The sequence below is a fragment of the Lichtheimia ornata genome (genome assembly GCF_029851405.1).
Source record: "Lichtheimia ornata isolate CBS 291.66 chromosome Unknown scaffold00007, whole genome shotgun sequence".
Classification (NCBI taxonomy): Eukaryota; Fungi; Mucoromycota; class Mucoromycetes; order Mucorales; family Lichtheimiaceae; genus Lichtheimia; species Lichtheimia ornata.
This window is the reverse complement of record NW_026695327.1, coordinates 671208-696094: the sequence shown is the minus strand read 5'-3', so window position 1 is coordinate 696094 and position 24887 is coordinate 671208. Positions and strand designations below refer to the sequence as shown.

The window sequence follows — 24887 nt, the reverse complement described above, 5'->3', positions numbered from 1 at the left end:
TCACTTTTTCTCTTCTCAAGCTCATCCCACTTCCCACTCCTCCTTATTATACTACAAAAGCTATGTACTTCTTGCATGACCGATAACCGGACCACCTTTATTATTCCATCTTCGAAGCAATTGTATGTAATCCACAAGCTAGCAACCTCCAACAAGCGTGTAATAAATAAACAATGCTTTATTTCATCTAGCTATCTTGCTATGTACTGTACATTGCCACCACCATCGTCTTAGTCGTCCTCCGTCATCATTCCTACTCGTACTCGTCACCAGTCGTCAATCTCATCCGTCACACCAAACATTCAAAAATACACAAGTTGAAAAGAATGGGATCTTGCAGGCTTCCTTTTGAATCTCGTTGTCGTTATCATTGCCATTGTTGTGGATGAGGTGATCATTGTAATCGTCATTGTTGTGAATGTGGTAGTCATCGTAATCGTGATCATCGTGAGTGTGGTAATCATCGTAATGGTCGTCTCTGTAAGTAAAAAGAAGGCAGGTTAGACCATCTGATACCGGAATGATGCCGATTTGGTATACCTCTTGTTCATCCTGAAGTATGTAACCAGTCAGCAAGGTGGTTGTGTCATCGTCTTGACCATGTAACGGACCTCATTGAGTTGAAGCACCATTGTCCTTTGTACCTTCTTGATAAAGCGTATGCCATCATCATCCCATCCCATCAGCTGCGTTCTATGTATCATTGTAATCGATAACTTATTCAATACCATCATCGTTACCAAAAAGCTATACCTTGTTCACCAGTGCAAAAGAAGAGAAAACACGTGCGTGCCGTGTATGTTCAGGTCAAATGCCAACTTCAAGTCCACAGCCTTTCCCACCTTGTTTGAGGGCGTCTTCAACATACAGAACTAGTTGCTTGTGGGTTCAATCAGTCGCTCAACTGCAAGAGTGTGTTGGTAGTATCGTGGATGTAATTGGAGGGAGTTGAAATAGAAAGAGCGCGTGGTGTCATGCATAATGGTTGGTGCCCCAATGTTTCTTTTGGAGAGCCTAATTGGCAACAGCGCTACTAATAGTGGCCCAATGTAGGCGTCAATGACCCTACCTGCAACCGACTATGTTCACTCAGGGCGCTGCACTACGATCATGATACAACTACTACCGCGCACTCGATGAGACAACAGTAGATTCCTTGGCCGAACAAAGTCAAAGGAAAAGAAACGAGGTATAAGTGTGAGTGGTGTAAATGCCCGCAGCCGGTTTCTTTCTTCATACTCCGGCAGCTGAATCCATGGCAACGACGATGGTATGCACTATGCTTTACGGTGTGAAAGGTGCTCCTTTTCTTCTTTCTTCACAAGCGCCACAATCTACAAGTCGACTGAAGCTGGCAATGACAACCAAGAGAGTAAGTGCATAGCACAAGCAACAAGCTCGGTATGTTAAAGGAACATACACGACACGCATGTGTTTCTCTTCTTTTGCACTGGTGAACAAGGTATAGCTTTTTGGTAACGATGATGGTATTGAATAAGTTATCGATTACAATGATACATAGAACGCAGCTGATGGGATGGGATGATGATGGCATACGCTTTATCAAGAAGGTACAAAGGACAATGGTGCTTCAACTCAATGAGGTCCGTTACATGGTCAAGACGATGACACAACCACTTTGCTGACTGCTTACATACATTACTCATCAATTCCATATCCTGATTCCTGTCCGTGCATGTGCAGCATTGTATGTGCATGAGCCCTTTTATCTATCCCCCGCCCTCTTATAGTATCGATCCCCTGTTTTATCATCGTTACATGCACACAAACGTGATAGAGATGCAATCATCATAAAACTATATTTACACGCACAATACATAATACTTTATCCTACATACTAGCTGCTGATGTCTAGACGACGACCGATGCAAAAAATTAAGGCACTGATGAGTGAAAGGGCTGCTGCACTATGAAAGAGACCAGCCGCACCAAAAGAATCATATAATTGTCCTCCTATCAAAGCACCCAATCCAGTGCCGAGACCTGTGTGAAGAGCACCAAGGACACCTTGAGCCACAGCTCTTTGGTTTGCCGGAAACATGGCATCCATCTCACTTACAGCCGTCCCCCAAAAAATACCGAATCCAATTCCTATCATGGTGATGTTAATGTACTATTAAACACATGCAACAAAAGGATCATATAAAGGTATATTACCATGAAGCGTTTGTAGTAGTAGCACACAAATATTGGTGGATAATGCATCGGGCGGCAGTAATGTGTACGCCAAACAGCGCAGGCTAGTACAGACATGGGCAAACACAATCAACCAGGCTGTCCCAAATTGTTCCATCATCTATGTTTTTGGGAGATAATCAATATCGGCAATGACAAAATCACTCACGTCTCACCTGTTTTGAAAAGCAAAAGCATAAAAGCTCAGTAAGTGCTTGAAGAGGCCCCGTCCATCCAATCCAGCTTGCAGGTGTGTGCAAATCATTGCTTAGAAATAAGAATAAAAAGTTGACAACCATTGATAGCACCACGCCAAATAATAATGTTGTGATCAAGAAACAAGCAACTCGAGGCGATGTAAAGAATCTTGCTTGATAATGACTATTGCTGGATGACATGGGCGTGGCTGCTGCTGTGGTGGATGATAATGAAGCGGAGGATGTGGCATCAATGAGCTCGCGGCCACCTAGCATGCTGTGTTCGAGAGACGATACCCTTGATATGGCAAGACCAGCTGTTTGTAATGGGGCGGTAGTAGGTGACACGTTGGTATCCAAGAGCTCATCAGCTTCTTCTCGTAAATCATGTGCAATCGAGAGCACCGTTGAGTTGCAGCTTGTTGGTCTGTATAATCCCCTTTCATCGTGCATCATGGTGCTTTGGTATCGCCCTCTAGCAGAACCTTCTTTTTCATAGTCCTCCTCGTTGTTGAGCTGCTGCCTACTCTCGTTGGTAGCCAATAGTTTGGAACACTCGGTAGCCTTATAATCATCGTCTTTGTAAACAGATGAGGAAATCACATTGTTGGCACTCAAGGATATAACAATAAAAGCAAGGGTCGAAGCGCCAAATACCCAAAAGATAGCATCCAGGTTATTAGTCAAATTGATCAACTCGCCAACGACAAGAATGGTAAATCCAGCTGATACCGATCCCCATAATCGTTGTTCACCTAAATGATGTGTTAGTGACGTGTAGCTAATTGTAAACTTGTAATAATACTTGCCATAAAGGATCTTGTTGGATCCCAATATCTTCATGACGGCGCTGTCGACAAGGGATACATTGGGTAAAGTGAAGAATGCAAACATCAATGCACATAATGATGTGAGGATCACCGTTTGTTGCGTTGCTGGTGGTGGTGGTGAATGCTGCTCATTGTTATTGTTGAGGATCAAAGAAAGAAAAAGGGGCGTTGAAGGATCCTTTGTTGTATCTTCTTGTTGTTGTTGATGACCGAGAATCATGATACCCAAGATAGCCAATCCACCCATAAGGCTGGTAAACGCCATGATACTTCCATGCAACTTTGGTCGTTTGTCGACAAGATACGTCCATATTGGGCATGCAAGCGATTGAATAAACGGGGCAATAGCGAGAACACACCCGATTTGATTCGAGGAAAAGTACAACACGTCATGGTAGTAGATTTGTAGATAAGGTGGTACGGCAGATAGGAGGGCAAAGACTGTAATATAGAGGAGCTTGCATAACGTGTACATTGAGAAAGGATCAGGGAAAGAAAAAGAGAGAGAGACACCACACATGACGCATTGATTGCTGTGAAATTTATAGAACTTGTTGTTGCTATTTCATGCACAGCACCTTGTAAATCAATGTAATCCAAACAAAAGCACGAGGGACGAAAAGTGCGTATTGGTATTGATGACGAGATCTTTGAGGACAATGTCGATCAAGGCGATAAAACAAACAAGTGTGTGAATGTGCTGCAGTAGGTGCATGTGCTGATGTCGGTGGCTCCTCTCCCCCCCCCAAGGCAACATGTTGAGGTCATGGGCACGTCGTACGTATTCAGATCTTGACTGACATTCTGACCCGGGGAAAATCGAAAGCTTTTTTATGCGCATAAATACACTGGATCGATAAACATATATGGACATGGCAACGTACCTGGATCATGGATACCATCGTAGTCGTACTTTTTGTGGCCGCATCATCAAAGATTGTAGTATAGCTGTCAATGTATGTCATTGGTCAGAGGATCTAATATAACATGTTATTACTATATACGCAATCATCATCAGCAATACCAAGCAACTTACATCTCACAATTACACACCTCTTTCACATGTTGTCGCATCTCTCAACCTTGGGATCCTTAACTTAACATTATAGTTGACCCGCTTCCCGGCTTATAACCTCAAACATTGCGTAACCAAACAAATAAACATCATTTCCATGGCACAGTGATGAGAGCAAGCAAGTCTTCATTGTTGTAGAAAAAAGACAATCAACCATAGGTAGGATAATGTGGGTACATCTACAAAGATGAAGGAGAGGCATTGACGATATCCTTCACAATCTTGTTGACCATGTCACCAGCCGAGACGGTACCACCATTGGAGTACTTTGCAGCATCTGAAGCATGTGATCCGGACCATAGTAGCATGTATTCAGGGTTACTGTTTTTGCCAGCATGAGCCACGATATCCTTTGTTCTTGCCGAATGGATGTCGTAAGATGGGATGTCGCTGTCAGGCACCTCGTTATCAATAGCATCCATAAACGCATTGGGAAATCCACGAGCCCATCGTCCACTAAGACCACGCGTGATACGAGGAGCATTCTTTGATTCAAGTAGGACCTTGCGATGAGCGGCTGGAGTGGTTGATTCAGTGGTGAGCATGAACAATGTACCGGCAGCTGCACCATCCGCCTGCCATTTGTGAAGAGCCTTGGCAATATCGGTGCCTGTACTTAATCCACCCGCTGCCAATACAGGGACATGACGATCCTTTTGATGTTCACGTAATGCTTTGACCACTTTGGGTACCAATTCCTCTGTTGGCATTTGTCGTTGATTCTCATCATTGGCATCCTCTTCCTTGAGAAATGATCCACGATGACCCCCTGCTTCGAGACCTTGTGCAACAACAGCATCCGCCCTCTTGACACTGCTTTCCAATAAACCAGCCAACACCAAAGCTTCCTTGACAGTGGTTGCTGTACCAATCAAATAGACACCTGCATCCTGAAGTCGCTTCTGTTCATCCTCGGGAAGGTATCCAAAGGTGTATGATACCACAGGCACTTGCTCTTCAATGATCACTGCAATTTGTTGGTCGAGTGGCGGCGAACGTGGTGTAAATGTCGTTGGGCGTGTGATACCAAGCTGTGACCTTATTCTATCCAAGACCTTGTCGCACGCAGGATAGTCGCGTTGCATTTCATCTTGCGTGGGTGGACGCTCCATGCGGCAAAAGAGATTGACAGCAAATGGTTGCGTGGTTGCTTGCTTAATGGCTCGAATGGCGGTACGCATGTCGTTGGGTGGCATCATGCCAGCAGCAAGTGAACCCAATCCACCGGCATTGCTTACAGCAGCTACCAAGTCGACTCCAGTATGACCTGCACAGGGGGCTTGAATGATGGGATACTTGACTTTGACAGCCTTGGTGAACGCGTTGGTTAATGATATAGTCATGATACAAGTAGAAGATGAAAAGGAAAGAAAGAAGAAATAAATCACACTACCATTCCCATTGCCATTCTTCTCATAAGCCCGTTGACGTGGCGTTGCCATTGAGTCAAATTACGCGGGATAATCCGAATGATGGCATATGCATGTCATATGAAAACAGCTGCCATACCATGTGTACACAAGACAACAACGATCACGTCAAATCACGCTCCTGAACATCAAGCCATGAATGGCTGCATAAATGATCCCACACTACCTTGTTCATGAAGGCCATATCCAAACGTCAATGTTGTCATGTCCAAATGCGGAAAATCAAATTCCCGATGAAGCCATTGTCTTTGTACTACATCATTGCATGAGAGTAATACTGGCCCCGGCATTCATCATCTCCTTTTATTGGCCGTTGCATTCCGCTTTTTGGATAAATCCCATCACAAAAAGTATTCAGAAGGATGATGATGCAAAAGTTGTGATTATTAATCAACATGCGTAACCATGCAACATCCCTGTTTATGTTATCCTCATGCACAACAACATGGAAGCAATCCACAACATCATCACCCACAATTGATATCATCATCAACGTATCTCAACCCCACAAAGCAACCTCTTCCTTGTATTCCATAGCCGATACGATAACGTGGCAATGGCATGTAGCATAAATGGGTGATGGTGTTGTATGCTACCTGCACTACCACATACATGCAGCACCAAAGTGATAAATCAAGATCTGTTATTAGAAGGCTAGGCTGATTTGCCATTATAATTTCAGATGCAAGATAAGATGGGGGGTAGATCCGATGGCAAAAGATCTGGCCTCTGATATGACAAAGCCCCACACATCGCAGGATTAGTCATACACCAGCATTTGGAATACTACGGGACATTTTTCATCTGGTCCTCCCTATTACATAGAGGGCCTTGATAGTACCATTACTCGCGACAATTGTAAACCACCATATTTTTGAATGAATCAAGATACATTAGCTTTGGGTTTTATATGATCAGTCGTCTATGTACAAAACGCTACAATTTGCGTGTGTAGGATAATATGCGGGTGTTACAAATGTTGCAATAGGGATAAGGGATAAACGTGGAATACTATGGGAATGGATGTGGAGTGTGTGTGTGCGTGTGTGCGTGTGGGTGTGTGATAGAGAAGAAAAAAGGAAAAGCGAGAGAGGATGTTGAATGAATTTACGAGGTGGAAGCAACGGCAACGGGCGTAGCAGTGTGAGTATTAGCAGCACGAGCAGCAGCTTGTTGTTCTTTCTTCTTCTTTGCAGCCACAAAAGCAGCACGCATCTTGAAATAATCTTGATGTAAACCGCATTCTGTCTTTTGCTTGCCACTCCAACGGCCTGATCGTTCATCATCTTCGCTCATAGGCTTCTTGGTAGAGTGCCAGTCGCCAATGGATCGATAACCTTCGTCGACGAGAGCATTGTAGGGGACTTCATTGGCACGAATGTAGGTCCATACTTGCTTAAAGTCCCAAAGTGCAAGAGGGTTAAGCTTAATGAGACCAGTGGAGTCGACTTCAAGAATGGGAATGTTTTCACGGTCGCCTTTTTGGCTGCGGCGACGTCCTGTGATCACTGATTGCACGTTGTGTTGTTGGTAGGCGCGCTGTGCAGGCTCAACCTTGACGAGAAAATCGTATGTTGCTTCATCAACTTCCCACAAATGTTGGCCATGCTCTTTTTCAAATTCTTGTGCAGTCTCGCAGTCGAGGGGTTTATAAATGTGGAACTTGACATCGTATACTTGCTCGCAGCGGCGAACGAGATCAAGCGTTTCATTGAAATGATAAAGCGTATCCAAGAAAATCAATGGCACCAAGTGGGGTTGTTCACGATCAATGCTGATTTTGCTAATCAAATCAAGCGATACAAGGCCTGAAAATTACAAAAGTTAGATATACATGCATCTTGAATAATGAAAAAGATGCGTACCAGTCAATCCCATGGCAGTAGTCTGGTGCAAGTTGGGCAAGTGGTCAATAGCCCATTCAAGGATTTCGCGTGGTTCGAGAGTGCTCAAGTGATTGTTAAGGCTCTTGAGAACTTCTGGGGTCAATTCAGCTGATGATTGAATGCGGACAGTGTTGGTGCTTGTTGGCATGATGAATATCTTTTTTCTTTTTTGTTATACGCGTTATAGTTGGATAGGTACAAAGTGAATAATGGATCGCTGTTTATATAGTGATCGGAACGGGGTGTGCAAGAGCCTCGTCGACTCCCTGCCATAAACGGCACCGGTATAAGATGTCAGCCAATCGTATCCGCGTGAAATGGTGTTATTCAGTTCTTGACGCACGCCAAGGAGGGTTTTCATATCTTGTTGGCCGACTGAGTTGAAAACGTATTGCGCAAGAGCAATGCTACTTTGGATCTTAACGATTGATAATGAACGCGCAGTTGAGAGAACCCATGCATTCCTAAAAAGTTTGGTCTTTTGGGTACATCTTCCATCACCTATTTGTCATCCAACACACACACAAAACGCCTGATCCCTTTCTTTACATAGCACAATAGGATCGCGTCATTCTATCAATGCTCGCACACCATTTCCTCGCATGACTACACACATACACACATACACACACGCTCTCTCTCTTATTAGATACAACAAAGAAAACAATAATACCACGGACATTTTCATCCAATCATTACCATTGTTCAATTCATGGGATTTGTTATCATTCAATCATACTATTGGACGAGAGAGTAGCTTATCTATTTGATTGTCGCTTTGTAGAATGACCATCCTAACCTATTGGGAGGGTGATCAACTTGATAATCAAGATTTTGCAGGAGCTTCACTTGACATTTACGGTGTGCAACCTTTTATGGAGAAGCGGCGTCTTTTTTGATTTCCCGCATGGCTCAATGTTGTTTTTCGTCCTTGACTCTTTGACAACACCACCACTCCGTCATGACAAACCTCGACCCATCACAAGCTGCTAATGCACACATTCAAGAACGCTTGAAACGACGTATTCACAGCCCTCAATCTATGGCACCAAACTTGCGATCTCGTCAACTGCATGTTATGACATGGGCTGTCTCGCTTCGTAAGATCCCCCCACCTCTTTGCTTGTATCCAATAACGAGGAGACAACTTACCAGCATGAACTCTATTTTGTAATAGCGCTTGTTGGATACGTAGCATTGTTTGCCGACTTTGGAGAGCAAGAGCATTGTTTTTCGCCTGTAAGTCTAGAATACATCGATCATGCACGGATGAATGACAGCCGGGTAACATTACTTCTCCTCCTCCTCCGCTCTTCCCCTTTTTAATTATAGTTACGTCGTTGGTTTGATGAGAAACGAAAACGGTTTTGGTCTCTGACACCCGAAGAAGAGGCGTCGCTCCGTTCACAAGGTCAAATGAAATAGCCTTATACCGCTACCATTCCCTTTCCTGTAACCTTATTGCATCCAACTACATCATTTAATTCGGCCATTTGACATTAAAAACTTTTCATTGGGTTTCACTCAGACATCTTCAGGCACATTTGTTCCACCTGCTCACCAATCATGATACTGCATGGCTTAATTAGTTAGGCCGATCACAATGGGCCCTTTCAAAGATATAAAAGGATGCTTGGATAGCGTGTGCAAATGGATTCTTTGTCTCAACTCTTTTGTCGACGTCCATTCTCTATTTCATATTCCTATTTCATCCATCCATCATGTCTGCCGCTTCCAAGTTCTTCAAGATCTGGTACAAACCTGAAATCATTCCCATCTATGTCGTCACCGGCGGCGCTGTATGCATGTCTGCTTGGTACCTCTCCCGCTTGGCTCGTGGCCCTGAAGTCGTCTGGGATCGTCACAACAACCCATACCCTTGGCAACACATTGACCAAAACACTCAACTCAAGCTTATGACCGTCAATCAACAGTTTGATAAAAAGTACTCCCGTGATCGCTTGTAAATAAAACTTATTGTTGTCACATTCATGTTAATTGCATATCCGCTACTCTCCGCTTACTTTTCACACACAGCCATGGTTACTGTACAATGAATGTTTAACAATTACTGGTTTCATGATGCGGCTTTGTAATGGATACTTTCAAGTGACATCCCTTATTTAGAAGACTAGCCGTCGACCAGCACATGTTGCATTTGACTACTAAAGGGTTGATGTTGGAGCACCTTCGACCTAGTTTTTTAAGGCAGTCGATCACTCACGGCCTCTTTTTTCTTGCATGGGCAATGGTTTGCACGTCCTTTTATATATAAGAATGGTTGTTGCCATCAACATTAGCAAACATCTCTTCCATCTATCGCCTTACCATCAAAGCTCCCACCTTTTGGCATGTCCAATGATAGCCTGGGGCATCCCATTCATCGATCTTTATGGCCATCTTTGTAGTTCACCATTGTTGTTGGTGCTCATTGTGATCTTTGCGTGGTACTTTACCGCTTTCTGCTGATAGTCCTTTATGGCATGATCATCCTTTTTATCTTTGCCATAGCTTCTTTGTATATTGGTATGTCTTTAAATCATGAACTTCTTTATTGATGACATGAATGCCTTGGTCAAGAATCAAGGAATGAGACAAGCAATGCTATTCTGGAAGACCATCTCACAAGTATCCGGTTACCTCTTGAAAGTTGGCTTGAATGGAGCTTATCAAAATGGCAACATCAAGCTAACCCCGCATCAAAAATGATACCCTGTTCCGGTGATGATTTGTATTAAGGGCACCTTTACTTTCAGCAATGGATACGATGCACAACAATGAACAACAAAGGATAGACAATGATGGCTCTGATGCAACAACGGCTTATCATTTTGGTGCTGCATGATGATCCTAGCTAAGACCGTTACAGCGAACATAGCATTTTTGGATATCGTTATGGAGAGCTGGTAATGATAACATCCTTAGAATGGGTAGCACTGTATCATCAAATGAGCAATAAAGAAAGAGAGATAGCATTAAAGAAACCACTCCCTCGCTTTGATAGTCTCCAAATGCCTTGTTGCCTTGTGCTACCAAGCTTTCAGAAAACGTGACATCTGATTTATGCAACATGTTGCTATCCAATTTTCAGCTGAAGCTGATTTCTCTTTCGTGTCAGTAAAAGACCATTCGCAGAACCCGAGTCTCCCAAAGATCGACCAACATGGTAGCATTTTGCTAAGGTCACATGCAGCATGCTAAATGCACCAACAAGCTACTATTATTATACTACAGAACGTCCTCACATGTCACGATTTGGCTGTTGCACAATAAGGAGCATTGTTGTCGCTGTGTAAAGTCAAATGGAAAGCTGTTCCTGGAACCAATTTTCTGGATCATGGTATATATGCACGACGCAAACAAACGTGTCACACATAATATGGTAGCTTGCATCTTAGTCCCATCCAAGGCATACGCGATCAAGGCATCCACTTGACTAATTAACTATTCATGTTGACTACGGGGACCTGTTGTCAGCATCTTTAACTTTGGTGATCGCATATTGATTAACTTGCAGGGAGAAGGAAGCTACGATCATACGCAAACCTCACGAGAGAGGAGGATCAAGCAAAAGAGGACGATGAAGAACGATCACTCACCCACAGCTCAGCCTAATGGTACACGTGGTTTTCCCTTGAGCATGTCAAAACGACAACGTCGTACACTTTTTTGTTATCACGCTGCAATAATAAGAAAAAAGGGAGGGGTTGTGTGTGTGCCAGAAATGGAAATGTGTAAAAGGATCAAATTTACCCAAGAACGGCGGCAATAAGACTGGAATGTATTCACCAACATGGATAGATTAGTTGAAATATAACCTTGAATGTCATTGCTTTCTATCCTCCTTTGATTAGAATGCATTTAGATGGCAACACCATGATTGTTGTCACATCACTGAAGCAGTAAACAGGTAGATAAAGGGGACGCTCATTGTATGCAATCAGCACAGATCCTGCAACGTCACTATGTTACTGCTAGAGAGAGAATCCAAGGAGATCGGTGCATAAGGAGGCATCGCTTCTCTCACTCACTCACTAACTCACTCTCACATCTTTCTCGCCTGCCGCGTTTTCTTTTTCCAAATGCCGTTTCCAAACAGGGAGCGTATTTATATATTCCCTTCATATTTTTTGCTTTACTCCAGCTCACGCACGTTTCTGATCCATACTACTGCTTCTTTTCCTTTCACTTTCTTTTTTTTACAAACCTAATATCGGTCTACACCCTTTACGCTCTTTCTGCTATACCTCGTCTCGATGTCCAAAGCAAGGAATGAAGCGATCATCCACATTAGCCTCTTGGTATTAATCCAGTGGATCAGCATAGCTGTTATGGTTCTTAATGCCATCAGCTTAAAAACGGCTAGCGGTGCATTGCAGGGCATAATCGCTACAATACCCGGGCCTCAGGATTATCTTTTAATCGTGCTCGGTGCAGCATCCTTATTGGCAGCATCACTTTTGTTGTGTTTACATTTGCATGTATTCTTTCGCCTTATCGATAATCGCCCCTTTGCACCCTCGAAAGCCATCCTTGCTATGCAAATGACTGCAGGTGTCATGTTGGTTGCCCTTTGGGCATCAGCGACATCCATTGTCATGACAAGCTACAATGGTAAGTCCAACATCATCTTATCCATCATAGGCTCATATACTCATCATCATCATCATCATCCCTCATTCAATTGTATGTAGTTTCATCGGCTTGTCGCATCACTGGTTCTGAATTTGTAAAGACGTATGGGCAAGCGTGTGATCTAATTAATCTAGCAATCATTCTTGGTACGTTCACAAGCAGCTTGAAACATCCATCGTTGCCCATACTAATCATGAGAGCATCACCTTTTAGCCTTTGTTGCCATGGCTTTTTGGGTATTTGTAATCCTTGCTACGTTATGCATGTTGATCCAGTCATCGTTACGTGCATCCGCTACTGTATTTACGGTGGAGAACCTTGATTACAATGCAAAACAATCGCCAAGCACCATTGGATTAAGGGCCGACAAATCATCCTGGACCATGCAATCATTGGCATCATATAACGATCGATCTATTGTCGCCTATCCATCGGCTGCAAAGACCAGCAACACATACACCATTCATCCTGATATTGAATCCTTGCAGCAACAACACGATGAAAAAGCACGTCATGTAACCAAGAGTTGGTGTTCAGAGTATTCGACGCACACAGCTACTGGACAACACGATGAAAGACCTAGCTTTTCATCTTCCTTTGAGCCCGTTGCATTGGATGATCTTCCACGTATTCAAGAGGGCATGTCCCAACTTGATCTTGCTTTCCTTTCACAATCATACGACGACAAGAAGACCGATACACGGCTTCATCATTAATATCGATATACAACATACATTACGACTATCCTCCCACTTTTTCCTCTTCCCTCCCTTTTATTATTGTAGTTGTGAACAATGTGCCAGACGCAGCACAGAGCTTACTTAATAGTGTGTCTTCTTTTCGCCTCCTTTTATCCAGTCCACTCCTTTAATGATATCTCTACTACTCTATAATACATCAGCCCGTTGTTGTTTCCATCGTACTTTTTACATATTGCTATCTTGACGATACCTTACATCCAATAATACAGCAGTTCTAAAATGAAAAAAGCTATTACATTGTATGCTTAACCTTGAGCTTTCTCCTCCTTAAGAATCCCCTAAATACTGTAACAGCACGATAGCAACGTGTGATAAATGACTACAGTTTATTCGGCATTAATGCAGGTCCTCCTTGCCAACATCCCATGCTCTCATTGGTTTTGGTTCCTCTACCCAAACATCTTCACCACTATCACTATTACTATCCTCATCCTTGCTCTTTTTCTTCTTGTGGTGATGTCGATGATGTCGTTTTTTCCGCCGATCCACATCTGAATCGCTCCCATCGTCGCTCTCGTCTGTGGTGGTATCTCGTCTTCGTTTCTTGCTGCTCTTTTTCTTTTTGTTGCTACTGCTGCTCTTCTTTTTCTTATCCTTCTTCTTCTTTTTGGCTGATTTATCGGTGCTGTCATCATCTGGATACTCGGTGTACACCATCTGGTTGAGATCAGGCTCGATATCCATGAAAGGGTTGTAATCTTTTGCAAAGTATTTATCCATGCTCGACTTGGTGCCTTCAGTCCTTCGGCCACGACCTCGTACAATCACTGGTGCTGCTGCTGCTGCTGGTTTGGATGATGATGATGATGATGCAGGATCCTTGATTTTGGTATTGGGTTGGTCTTGTCGACTAGTGTCATGCGAGGATGATGAATCATGATGAGGATGTCGTTTATGTGAATGCGTTTCTGGTGATATGGATCGTCTTGATCGGTGATGCTTTGATGCATTGGGTGAACGGCTAGGTGATACACTACGTCGTCGTCGTCTTTGATATTCATTGTCATCATAAGGTGATCGTTGTCGTTGTCGTCGTCGACTGTCATGACGCGATCGTCGATTGTTATCATCATCATCCCTTTGCTGTAACCGCTCCCTTCGTTCCTTTTCTTTTGCACGTTCCTGCTGCTCTCGTAGTGCTTGGTTATGGCTGTCAGTGGCTCGTACCATGTTGAGCAAGAAACGTTTGTTGGGTTTGGGCAAGTTGTTGGGTTGGCTACATGATAATACGATATCAATGAACCTCATACAAGCATGAACAAAGGTCTTCCAATGTGATACTTACTCTGGCATATAAGCACTTACACCAACGCTTTGGTACTTTTTGCTCTTGGCTTCGGCTTCCTTCAAGATCATGTCGGCTACGTACTTGTCGAGGTCCTCATCGCCTACATTGCGTGCATCACCACCCACGGCTGCTCGAATGAGATCGTTCACAACACTGGAGACAGCTGATGGTTTCGAATTGCTGCTGCTGCTACTACTACTGCTGCTGTTGTTGTTTAAAGACATGAACCGAAGTGGAGGAAAAGGAAAGAGGAGGCAAGTGGAAATTGTACAACGTCGTCCCAGCAGATAATTGACACACAACCCTCGTTTTGGCACAATCACAATGGCAATAAATGATGTCATGCTGGTCAACCTGTATCAATCCTCATAGACCAAGATAAACATCATTCTCGATCATATCATGCACTGTACCGCTATAGTGATAGCATACAATATCTTTATCCACATTGGGAATGGAGCCGTATGAAGGAATAAAGTGACTTTATGCAGCATGTGCGAAACAGGTATACATCTATGCGATGCCTTGTCACAAGGTCAAATGCGTGGTGGTTCTCAAAGCTAATATTTGATTCGGCATTGGTGGGTTCAATACACGAGGGAGACAAGACGCGCTCGTGCGGCGTGATTTGTATCAACTCTTCCTTTCACCACCCTATTTTTGAACATGTCGAGCGATCAGTCTTTGGCAACTTTTATTCTCGGTGGAAAACAACAAGCATTTACGAGTTACAAGGAAACACAGAGTTTGGTCCTCAACAAGGTATATATGGACGCGTGACATTGGCTTGAGAGAGCTAGCGCTTACAATGGACCTTTTCATTCAGGCCACCGTTGTCACCAATGAGAGGGATGGTGGTGAATTTGCTCTGGTTGAGCTGACCGATGGACACCATTGGGTACCTGCGATCGCATCGATACCAGTATTGGAAGATGGTTTGGGGTATGCAATTGTTGTCAGTTTGATGCATGAGTCTTACAAGATGTTTGGATATATAGTGGGCAGGATTTCATTAGCCAGCTCGATGCATTACGAAATACGACGATGGTACTCAATGACACGGTGATTGGGGTCCACAAACGCCAAGATGCATTCGGCATACATTTGATGATCCTTGGATGTACCTTTACTCGCACAACGGCATCATTTGAATCCATCGACCCTGACGACATTTCTTTTGAGCCATCCGTAAGTCAATGGTTGATCGATCTACGGAAAACTTTTACCGGGTAACAAGGGCATTGCATATATACCTACATTGGATCATTGGATTAACATGGTATTATATAGCACGCCGGATAGCGAATGGTTTTGCAATCTCTTCCCAGATTCCGCTACTGATGGTAAGGCACAAGAGGATCAATGGTGCACGGATCAATTGACGCGTTGAAATAGAATATGAGGAGATCTTGAACGAATATTGTATTGTGCATGGGGATCTTGAGAAAATCTTGTTGATGCAATATGGTGAACTGCCGGCCTTGGTAAGCAATTCCTCTTGTTATCATTGCCGAATGACATGCTGACATCAGGTCTTATAAGCATTTACGAGCTGAGAAGGAAGAGAATGGATCAAAAGGCATCAAACGACAACGATCAGCGATGAATGAAGAAGATCCAACGCCGATGAAACAGCCATCGACTATTGCAGAAAGCAGCACAACACACAAGCGTCAACGACATACAAGTCCAAAGGCACCTGTGGAACCCAACAAGCTAGCGAGATTGGAACAATCAGATGTCACTCTCAAGGTAAGATTTGTGGATGGCATATACAAGACCATATTTGATTGAATGGACTGTATTATATAGAATGCGAATGCTGCGGTAATGGAATTATGGAACAAACCCCTGAGTATACGTGAACTACACAAAAGAGATAGAGGAAATCAGGTCAAACCTGCAGGTAACAAGAGGAGCAGATGGCACATTCTCCCTTTGACTCACGAGTTATTGTTCTATTAGAAGACACGCCGAGCATTACTGTGAACAATGATCGACCATCATCACCACCACAACCACCACCACCAGCAGCGACGTCAACATCTACAGCTCCCAAAACCGATAATACACCTACTCCCATCACTGATACTACACCTGCTCCCATGACCGATATTACACCCACGCACACAACTACCGAAGATATTCAAAAGGAAGACGCAAAAGCACAGCCATCATTACCAGACGTCAATAAGGATGATAATGCAGCAACTCTAAACGACGACGAGGGCGATGATGATGATGATGAAGCCCAATTTTATGAACCAATGCCAGAGGATCCATCCGCCCAAAAGTCACTTTTACGATCATTATACGTTTCAATGGCTAAAAAATTCAACATACCATCACCCACATGAGGGCACCCACATGCACCTTTACTATTTTCTACTTTGTTTCTTTGTTACCCTTCATTTCTCCTTGAGTGCTTGTAATTGTAAATAGTTTTTGATTCAGGAGTAAATATTAGCAGCGCTATTTGTGGATCCCCTTGTGTATGTATTATTAGGACTATTGGATTGTTTATGGTTTATGGTGGGAGAACGCAAATCATAATACTAGCAAGGGTGTAGTTTCATATCTACAACGTGACATTGGAAGTGATGTGTGGTATACTCATTGAGAAGGGAGTGGTATGAAAAAAGGATAACGAAAGGACGGGGTGGTTGATGATATATAAGATGAAAGGGAGGAAAGCGCATTGTTTGTTGTGATGGTAAAGAAAAAGGCAGTGTATAACGACGTTGATCGTCTTTGTTGTTCTCATTGTTCTCTTGCAACACAAATCAAGTGAAAGGGCGGGATGGGTTGGGTTGATTGTATATACTCTCTTTTTTGGGACTTTGTTTCTTGTTGCCACTCTCATTTCTCCTTGAGTGCTTGTAATTGTAAATAGTTTTTGATTCAGGGTAAATATTAGCAGCGCTATTTGTGGATCCCCTTGTGTATGTATTATTAGGACTATTGGATTGTTTATGGTTTATGGTGGGAGAACGCAAATCATAATACTAGCAAAGGGTGTAGTTTCATATCTACAACGTGACATTGGAAGTGATGTGTGGTATACTCATTGAGAAGGGAGTGGTATGAAAGGATAACGAAAGGACGGGGTGGTTGATGATATATAAGATGAAAGGGAGGAAGCGCATTGTTTGTTGTGATGGTAAAGAAAAAGGCAGTGTATAACGACGTTGATCGTCTTTGTTGTTCTCATTGTTCTCTTGCAACACAAATCAAGTGAAAGGGCGGGATGGGTTGGGTTGATTGTATATACTCTCTTTTTTGGGGGGTTGGTTGGGGTTGGTTGGTGTCATTCAAAAGCTCACAACTTGAGCTGCATTGGAGTCATTGTGTACTTCTGCTGCTGCTGGTGATGATGATGATGTATCATTTTCAAGACATTCCTGTACTTGTCGCAAGATGGAAGCGAGGAAGAGGGCATCACCTATAAACATGATTTCATATAAGCATTACTCTCTCTTTTCACATTTCTTGTATTCTTCTTTACCTTGTTGTTGGGTAAATTGCACACGAGTCTCTTGTACAGATGAAGGGATGAAATCCATGCGGCATTTGACTTGGCGTACCTTGCCACCTGTTTTTTGCTTGATCTCTACTTTGTAGCGTGCACCATATTTATCGGTCTTCTCATATAATCGTGCTTCGGCCACCTACATAACCTTATTAGTTATCTTGTACAACAACATGGATGCATGAATCTCATGCTCATACATACCTTGTTCAATGTTGAATGTAATTTGCGCAAAAGGTCGGACATCCGAGTCTCACAAAGAGTGATTGAGCACACCTTGGGTTGCTTGAAATGGAACAAGTGGGTGATCCAAGAAGCCTTGTTATTGGATGCAATGGTAACAACAGCAGGTGAAGAAGGAGTACATGTACCACTAGGTGAAGTAGTGATTGTGGAGCTGTTCGAAAGCAAGCTTGGAGTGAGAGGACGCTGATCACTACCACGACGATCATAAGATTGGAAAGATGCTTGGCTTCCTCGACGCAATTCATCCACTTTGGCTGAAGGTGGTGGCGTAAGCAGTGGATTGGGAGAGTTGAGTGATGTTTTAACAGCGTGATGCTTGTTTGTGCTTTCGTCACTGCTGCTACTGCTACTGCTGCTGCTAAGAGTGCTTCCATCAGAGAGACCAGGTGGCACTGTGGGTGCAATAATAGGTAGCTGTTGTTGTTGTTGTTGTTGTTGTTGTTGCTCAAACGCACTCATATCCAGCTGCTTGCGTTGACGACGGCTGTTGCTGGTCAATGTAAACACGCCACCAAATTTCTTGGTATCATTGTTATTAGGAATACGAATAGAAAGGCGCTTGGTGTTGTTATTCGTTGTTGTTGTAGATGGCTTGTTATCATGGGCGTTGGTAGCAGGGCTAGGATCGATCTTGTTACGTTGCAAAAGACCACCACGTAAAGTGGACTTTGGTGGTATTGAAGGAGTCTTGGATGCACGTTGTTCCGATGACCTAGCAAATGGATTCTTGCGTCGTAGTGTACCAGTCAAAGTTGATGATGGTGCATTAAGCTCAGATGCATGAGGAGGGGGTGGTGGAGGAGGTGATGTTGGTTGACCCCTATGTATAAATAAATGACATTAACAACAAGGTTGAACGTGGTTGCGCTAAAATTAAAAAAAGTACCTGTCTTTGCTTGATCGTCGAGAGCCTGGTAGAAGCACACCACGCACAAATCGATCATAGAAGGTTTGGCTCTTTTTCATGCGCTCGTTTTCATTATGCACTGGCACAGCGGGGCTTACAGGCACTGGTGGAACCATATGTTGCTGTTGCTCCTGTTGCATGAGATAGTCGGTGTTTTTAACACGCATGCTTACAGCTGAATAACGACGAGGAGATGGTTGTTCAGGCATCCATGGGACTGTAGGTCGATGATGGGAGCTTCTTCTCGTTTGGTCTGTCATTGACATACATCGACGATCACGTTCAGAACGATGTGCTACGCTGCGATGACGACGATTGGCTGTAGTATTACCACCCGTAGCTACCATATCATTGTGTGAGCAAAAAAAAAATGATGGCATGTACTACACTTTGGAAGGAGAAAAAGGGATACTTACAATTGAGACGCACATCACGGTATCGCATTTCGCCATCAGCCATAACATCGTCGTCGTCGTCATGCTCCATTTGCCAGTATTTCTCTGCATGTTGTTGCAATAAGACATAAACCACCTTTTGCATATTGGGTCTGTGCGTAAAGTCACATGAGCAACTTGCATGATTGGATGATGGATGATGGATGATTTTACTTACTCGTTGCTAACCAACGCCGAAATGATAGGATCTGCACTTGATTCACCCCACAAGAACTTGATGGTTTCAACAATACGATCATCAATTTCGGATGGGTCGCTGATGGGTTGCCCAATTTCAGCAGGTGAAGGTGGGATAGGGAATCGTGCCATGTTGATAGGCGTCTCACGGAACCAAGGATGTGCCATGATTTGCTTCATCTAAAAATGGATACAAAGAAAAATGGATTGGATGTATGCACCACAACAAGCGTACATGTTTTTTACTTACACTCAAGCGCTTGTTGGGGTCGACCACCAAAATGCGGCGAATAAGGTCTTGGGCGTTACGTGAAATGTTGTCGGGCATAACATACTTGCCTGCTTTGACCTAGTAGATGAAAATGGTAAGCAATAGTGAAAATGTTGCTATGCAAACACGCACCTTTTTCAGCAATTGGCGGATATTGTCATCATCAAATGGAAGATGCCCTGTGAGCAGTGCATACAAAATCACACCGCATGACCAAATGTCAGATGCAGCACCGTTATAGGGCATGCCCTAAACACATGTACAAGGTGAGTCATTGTCATGGGTTGGTTGTGTGTGTGGTTCTGAGAACTTACAGCAACAATCTCAGGGCTTGCATAATGAGGCGACCTAAGGACACAACCAAGGTTAGGTTAGGTTTCTTTGATGTTGCTATGCATATGCCAAAAATGGAATGTGTCTTCTTTCTTCTTACCCGCAGCTGGTTTCCAACATGGATCCTGCAGGTTGCAATGATGCCATGCCGAAATCGGCAATCTTGATGTTATTGCTACGATCAAGAAGCAGGTTTTCGGGCTTCAAATCACGATGGCTATGCAGCATAATAATGAGCATGTATGTTTTTGTTGGATGGTGCCATGGATACTACATACCAAATGAGGTGATGATGGCAATAGTCAAGGCCCATAATGATGTGCTGGAAATGACGGCGGGCTTCATTTTCACTAAGACGACCCTTGCTCACCAGGTATTCGAAAAGCTCGCCACCTTCGACATACTCGAGAACCAAGTGCCTGTATCAATGACAACAACAGTGTCAGCATTTCACTTTTTGTCAAGGAGATCAAGCGGAGCAAAAAGAGAGGAGTGGATAAAAGAAAGAAAAAAAAGTGCAATAACAAGACCCATGAGGAGTGTGTGGGAGGAGCACAGGTACAAAGGGGAAGAAGAAAGAAATCCAGAAAGCGAAACTTACAAATCGGGAGAGTTTTCATCGTCAATAACATCAATCAGACCCATGACATTAGGATGCGTTATTAGTTTCATGAGAGCTATCTCTCGTCGCACAGCCTTTTCAATGGCAGGATTGGCAGCAAGGTGAGATTTGCTTATGATCTTGATAGCAACTTGCTCTCCAGTATGCCTATGGATACCCAATTTGACACGACCTACATGTTGTATCCATATATTAGAAACCCTCAATTGGAAGGATGTATAGAGATTTTTTTGCATTACCGGAAGCACCTTTGCCGAGAGTTTTTCCAACATAGTATTCCCCAATGCATTTGCGGGACTTTTGCATAGCTGTGTGTGTTGAAAGGGCTCCAGAACTACGACGACGATCACGAAGCGATTTGGTGGATTTGTTACGAGATAAAATGGTGGCAGGCGATACTTGGGATGAACGTCGTGTATTATTAGGTGCACTCGCACGACGTGGGCCACCGACCTGCGGTGGTGGAACGTCGCTTGGGATTAACGGATGTACGGCTGCTGCGTGCATAAGAATTAAGGTGTGTGTGTGTGTGTGTGGTGTGTGGATGGGGTATAAGATTAAAGGATGGTTTACGCTACAAGAGAACTAAACGATAAAAAAGAGAGAGGGAGAGGTAATAGCAAAGAAGAAGAGAATTAAGAAATGAAGGTAAAGGATGAAGAACAAGTTGAATGCTCCCCTTCAAAAAAGATAAAGAGTAGAAAAAAAGGGGGAGAAAGCTATACACAAACATTAACACAAACGGCACCATATTTTCTTGTATGATGAACAACGAGCCTCATCATGATGACAGCCCAACAGGGGCAAGCAACCATACACATTGGCTAGTTGATTTAGTTGGCTGACTGGAAAAGAAATCGGATCCAATAAAGCCTATCCCATGCCAGGGGCTCACAGTTTGTGGGAGCAAAAAGTGGAAGGGGTGATAGGGGAACCAGTGAGAAACAATACATTGAATTGAACGTGCTATAGCAACAAGCAATAGGAGCTGCAAAATAGTGTCCAGCACACAATATGGCCCAGACACACACACACCTCTCCCTGATTTTGTGTCCGCTCTCTCGATGTTGCCTGCCAAATCAAGTTCGGTCCTGATGCTTGGCTGTAAAAGGCATTGTAGCATCATTTTCTCATCATCGTGGATGATCCTTTTTGCCCAGGGTTAGCTGTGCGTCTTTCTGCAACGTCTACTTACTGCCAATCCCATCTTTGCATTGTTGTGTAATTTATCCCATCTCTGCCCCCCGAATATGGTGGCATCTACACATACACTGTATGATGACCCTTGCCCTGCAGTGCAGGGCCATATGTATTCCACAGCTTGGTACATCCACATATACATACATGCATGGTCATGCTACATTACGGTGTCAGCAACGATCCCATCCCCATCGTCATTGACGATTTTAATGACATCCATGATTGTGATGCACGTTACACAAGGTAAAATGCATAAACATAAAGCTTGTCACTTTTGATTCTTGTAAAATGCGCGCGCAAGCTAACATCTTGCTAATGTAAACAAACACATGATCATGTGGGTGTGCATGTTATTTAAGCCGCTCATTTGGCGTCGCTTTTATACGACCAATAATCATCCCAATGTATGTATCATTCTCACAACATACATGCATCATCAATGCCATGTGATGCATGGGCAAACGTCAAGTGCTACTGTAACGGCATTCGTCGGCAAGGTGTCAAGTGGGCTGTTGCAGCACGTCATTCCGATGTTTCTCTGTTGCACATGCATCGGAGCCGTATCGTGCGCATGCATGATGAACATGCTTGATTTTGCACTGATGGTGGTCGTAACTTGAGGATTGGTAGCGTGTAACCAGGGCTATACCAACAGCTCGTTTATTCGTCTCTAGTTAAAATCCATTTCTGGAAGTAAAATTCGTTGCTATGCAACGCATAAAGTGGTAGTGATAGGGATCAATAATGATGCGTATAAGCATTAGCATCATCCACAATAGTGATCTGGTAGTACTGGTTACAAGCAAACATTCCCTAAGCCTCTGGTGGCACTATTTTTAAATTTTGGATCCAATGGTTGGATGGCATCATCGTGGCATGATAATAATTCGCCACTGTGCCAATATGGGAAAAAGAATAGCAGTGATCATGTGATCGAGTTGACATTCAAAGCATCAGCTTCCACTCATCCAAGATGGGGATACGATGCTTTTATTAGTAAGATCCAAGGATGTATACAAATACGAAGAGGGTTGGCAAAGTAAAATACAAGAGCGGACGATGGGTCCGAGAGCGATCTTCCATTTTACCATAGATGTCAAATGAAGCATGAAGCATGGTGTAACCATAGGAAAGAGTGGCGCTATTTCTCTGGTGATATTTCTGCAATGATAAACTCAGCATGGAAAGATGCCATGACGACGCATAGTGTCCCATACAATCACCATGGTGATGAAGATGAGGGTAAGAAAGTATGTATGTATGTTATTAAGAGGATGAAGAGTGAACGTGGTTTGGTGGGTGAAGGATGACTAAACAAAGTGGCACTCTACTACTACCCTGTTGCCGAGGAAACCATGTGCGGAGAGAACTGATATACGTTGGTTGCCGGACCAAGATGCAGCAACCGTTTTCCATTTTAATAGCTGAAACAGGTACCATCGCTTTCCATTCCACATTTTTCTCTTTTTCTTCTTTGTCTCTTTTCTTATTGTCGCCCATGGACACTCTGTTGGAGCTTGCAGACGACTATTTTCTCGATAGCATTTATGCTAAGGCATTCCCAGAGCAGTTGGCTTCAAACTCGACGCTGCAATTCCCGCCAACATCTCCATGGGCTCGCGACAGCGATCTGCGCATTTGCCTCTCATTGGCAGTACTGGTCACCATTGGCGGCTGGCTCTTTTACATGGGCTTCTCCACACTCTCTTATTATCTCATATTTGATCACGAGACAATGAAGCATCCAAAGTTCTTAAAGAACCAAGTACGACAAGAGATAGAATGTGCATCTAAAGCTATCCCAGGATTTGCATGTAAGATATCTATATTCCATGTATGTGTGTGTTTCCTTGCATATATTAACAGGATTGTTCTCTTCCTCTTTCTTAGTGTGCACGGTGCCCTGGTTCTGGGGTGAGATCAAGGGCTACTCCCTGCTGTATGAAGGATTGCCGACAACGCCCGCTGGCTGGGCATGGCTTGTTTCAACACCTCTCCTTTTCCTTTTGTTCACTGACTTTGGCATCTACTGGATTCATCGATGGGAACATCATCCTCGCGTTTACAAGTATCTTCATAAGGTAATGTGTCCTTATCAGATGGTGCATGTTATCGGATAAGCTAACTTTTTGGCATGTGCGTGTATTGCTATCCCATCTTTTAGCCTCATCACAAGTGGGTTGGTAAGTGAATTTAGCTTGAATGTGTTGTGATGGAAGGATTATTAACCCACAATGGATATAGTTCCTACACCTTACGCATCGTACGCTTTCCACTTCCTTGACGGCTATGCTCAGTCAATTCCTTATCATCTCTTTGTCTACGTGATCCCCACCCAAAAATGGATCTATATTTTCATGTTTTTCTTTGTCAACTGCTGGACAATCATGATCCACGATGGTAAGTGTGCCAGGAGGCGGTGAATGAATATCCACGCATAACATGCAAAAGGAACAAAGGCATTAACGTGTGTTCTTCTATGTATAGGCAATTTTGTTTCACGATCCACCATCATCAACACCACAGCTCATCACGCCGTCCACCACTTGTACTTCAACTACAACTACGGCCAATATTTTACTTTTTGGGATCGTATGGGCAGTTCGCACCGTGAGCCTACTGAAGAACAATACAATGCTGAGCTTCGCTCGAACAAAAAAGTGTGGGCAGCCCAAGCCAAGGAGGCCGAGACCATCGAAGCTGAAGTCTTGAATGCGAAAAAGCAAAAGACCAACTAAGGACATGAAACCCCACCCCTTCTCCTTCTCTCCTCCACATCGTCGATCCCAAAAACTTATCCTCCTCCTCGTCTTCTTTACTATTTTCTTTTACTACATTACCCTAATAAC

At 43.5% G+C, this 24887-nt stretch overlaps 10 protein-coding genes across 10 annotated transcripts; 5 read left to right on the top strand and 5 right to left on the bottom strand.

Annotated features, from left to right (window-relative positions):
* Positions 1 to 1858: 1858 nt before the first annotated feature.
* On the bottom strand, positions 1859 to 3698 carry O0I10_002639 (uncharacterized protein; the record flags this gene model as incomplete). The annotated part of the gene is made up of 4 exons (XM_058482719.1): positions 1859 to 2112; positions 2179 to 2317; positions 2373 to 3148; positions 3203 to 3698. The coding sequence occupies 4 exons, from the start codon at positions 3696 to 3698 to the stop codon at positions 1859 to 1861; spliced, it is 1665 nt and encodes a 554-aa protein (XP_058346743.1).
* A 779-nt stretch (positions 3699 to 4477) lies between these two features.
* Positions 4478 to 5641, bottom strand: O0I10_002638 (uncharacterized protein; the record flags this gene model as incomplete). The annotated part of the gene is made up of 1 exon (XM_058482718.1): positions 4478 to 5641. The coding sequence occupies one exon, from the start codon at positions 5639 to 5641 to the stop codon at positions 4478 to 4480; it is 1164 nt and encodes a 387-aa protein (XP_058346742.1).
* A 1194-nt stretch (positions 5642 to 6835) lies between these two features.
* O0I10_002637 (phosphoadenosine phosphosulfate reductase) lies at positions 6836 to 7762 on the bottom strand (the record flags this gene model as incomplete). The annotated part of the gene is made up of 2 exons (XM_058482717.1): positions 6836 to 7536; positions 7594 to 7762. 2 exons carry the CDS (start codon positions 7760 to 7762, stop codon positions 6836 to 6838), a joined length of 870 nt encoding a protein of 289 aa, XP_058346741.1.
* An 813-nt stretch (positions 7763 to 8575) lies between these two features.
* Positions 8576 to 9039, top strand: O0I10_002636 (uncharacterized protein; the record flags this gene model as incomplete). The annotated part of the gene is made up of 3 exons (XM_058482716.1): positions 8576 to 8714; positions 8792 to 8853; positions 8947 to 9039. 3 exons carry the CDS (start codon positions 8576 to 8578, stop codon positions 9037 to 9039), a joined length of 294 nt encoding a protein of 97 aa, XP_058346740.1.
* A 296-nt stretch (positions 9040 to 9335) lies between these two features.
* Positions 9336 to 9581, top strand: O0I10_002635 (uncharacterized protein; the record flags this gene model as incomplete). Its single annotated transcript, XM_058482715.1, has 1 exon — positions 9336 to 9581. The coding sequence occupies one exon, from the start codon at positions 9336 to 9338 to the stop codon at positions 9579 to 9581; it is 246 nt and encodes an 81-aa protein (XP_058346739.1).
* A 2364-nt stretch (positions 9582 to 11945) lies between these two features.
* Positions 11946 to 12965, top strand: O0I10_002634 (uncharacterized protein; the record flags this gene model as incomplete). Its single annotated transcript, XM_058482714.1, has 3 exons — positions 11946 to 12228; positions 12309 to 12395; positions 12463 to 12965. The coding sequence occupies 3 exons, from the start codon at positions 11946 to 11948 to the stop codon at positions 12963 to 12965; spliced, it is 873 nt and encodes a 290-aa protein (XP_058346738.1).
* A 381-nt stretch (positions 12966 to 13346) lies between these two features.
* On the bottom strand, positions 13347 to 14522 carry O0I10_002633 (uncharacterized protein; the record flags this gene model as incomplete). Its single annotated transcript, XM_058482713.1, has 2 exons — positions 13347 to 14226; positions 14296 to 14522. 2 exons carry the CDS (start codon positions 14520 to 14522, stop codon positions 13347 to 13349), a joined length of 1107 nt encoding a protein of 368 aa, XP_058346737.1.
* A 442-nt stretch (positions 14523 to 14964) lies between these two features.
* Positions 14965 to 16655, top strand: O0I10_002632 (uncharacterized protein; the record flags this gene model as incomplete). Its single annotated transcript, XM_058482712.1, has 8 exons — positions 14965 to 15060; positions 15125 to 15240; positions 15297 to 15527; positions 15589 to 15641; positions 15694 to 15782; positions 15841 to 16050; positions 16111 to 16204; positions 16264 to 16655. 8 exons carry the CDS (start codon positions 14965 to 14967, stop codon positions 16653 to 16655), a joined length of 1281 nt encoding a protein of 426 aa, XP_058346736.1.
* Positions 16656 to 17609: 954 nt separating this feature from the next.
* Positions 17610 to 21345, bottom strand: O0I10_002631 (uncharacterized protein; the record flags this gene model as incomplete). The annotated part of the gene is made up of 13 exons (XM_058482711.1): positions 17610 to 17740; positions 17804 to 17966; positions 18032 to 18893; positions 18960 to 19320; positions 19397 to 19527; positions 19593 to 19792; positions 19863 to 19961; positions 20016 to 20132; positions 20198 to 20231; positions 20317 to 20433; positions 20495 to 20635; positions 20818 to 21010; positions 21078 to 21345. The coding sequence occupies 13 exons, from the start codon at positions 21343 to 21345 to the stop codon at positions 17610 to 17612; spliced, it is 2817 nt and encodes a 938-aa protein (XP_058346735.1).
* A 2191-nt stretch (positions 21346 to 23536) lies between these two features.
* O0I10_002630 (uncharacterized protein) lies at positions 23537 to 24776 on the top strand (the record flags this gene model as incomplete). The annotated part of the gene is made up of 5 exons (XM_058482710.1): positions 23537 to 23852; positions 23929 to 24119; positions 24203 to 24221; positions 24283 to 24438; positions 24526 to 24776. The coding sequence occupies 5 exons, from the start codon at positions 23537 to 23539 to the stop codon at positions 24774 to 24776; spliced, it is 933 nt and encodes a 310-aa protein (XP_058346734.1).
* Between the last annotated feature and the right edge of the window lie 111 nt (positions 24777 to 24887).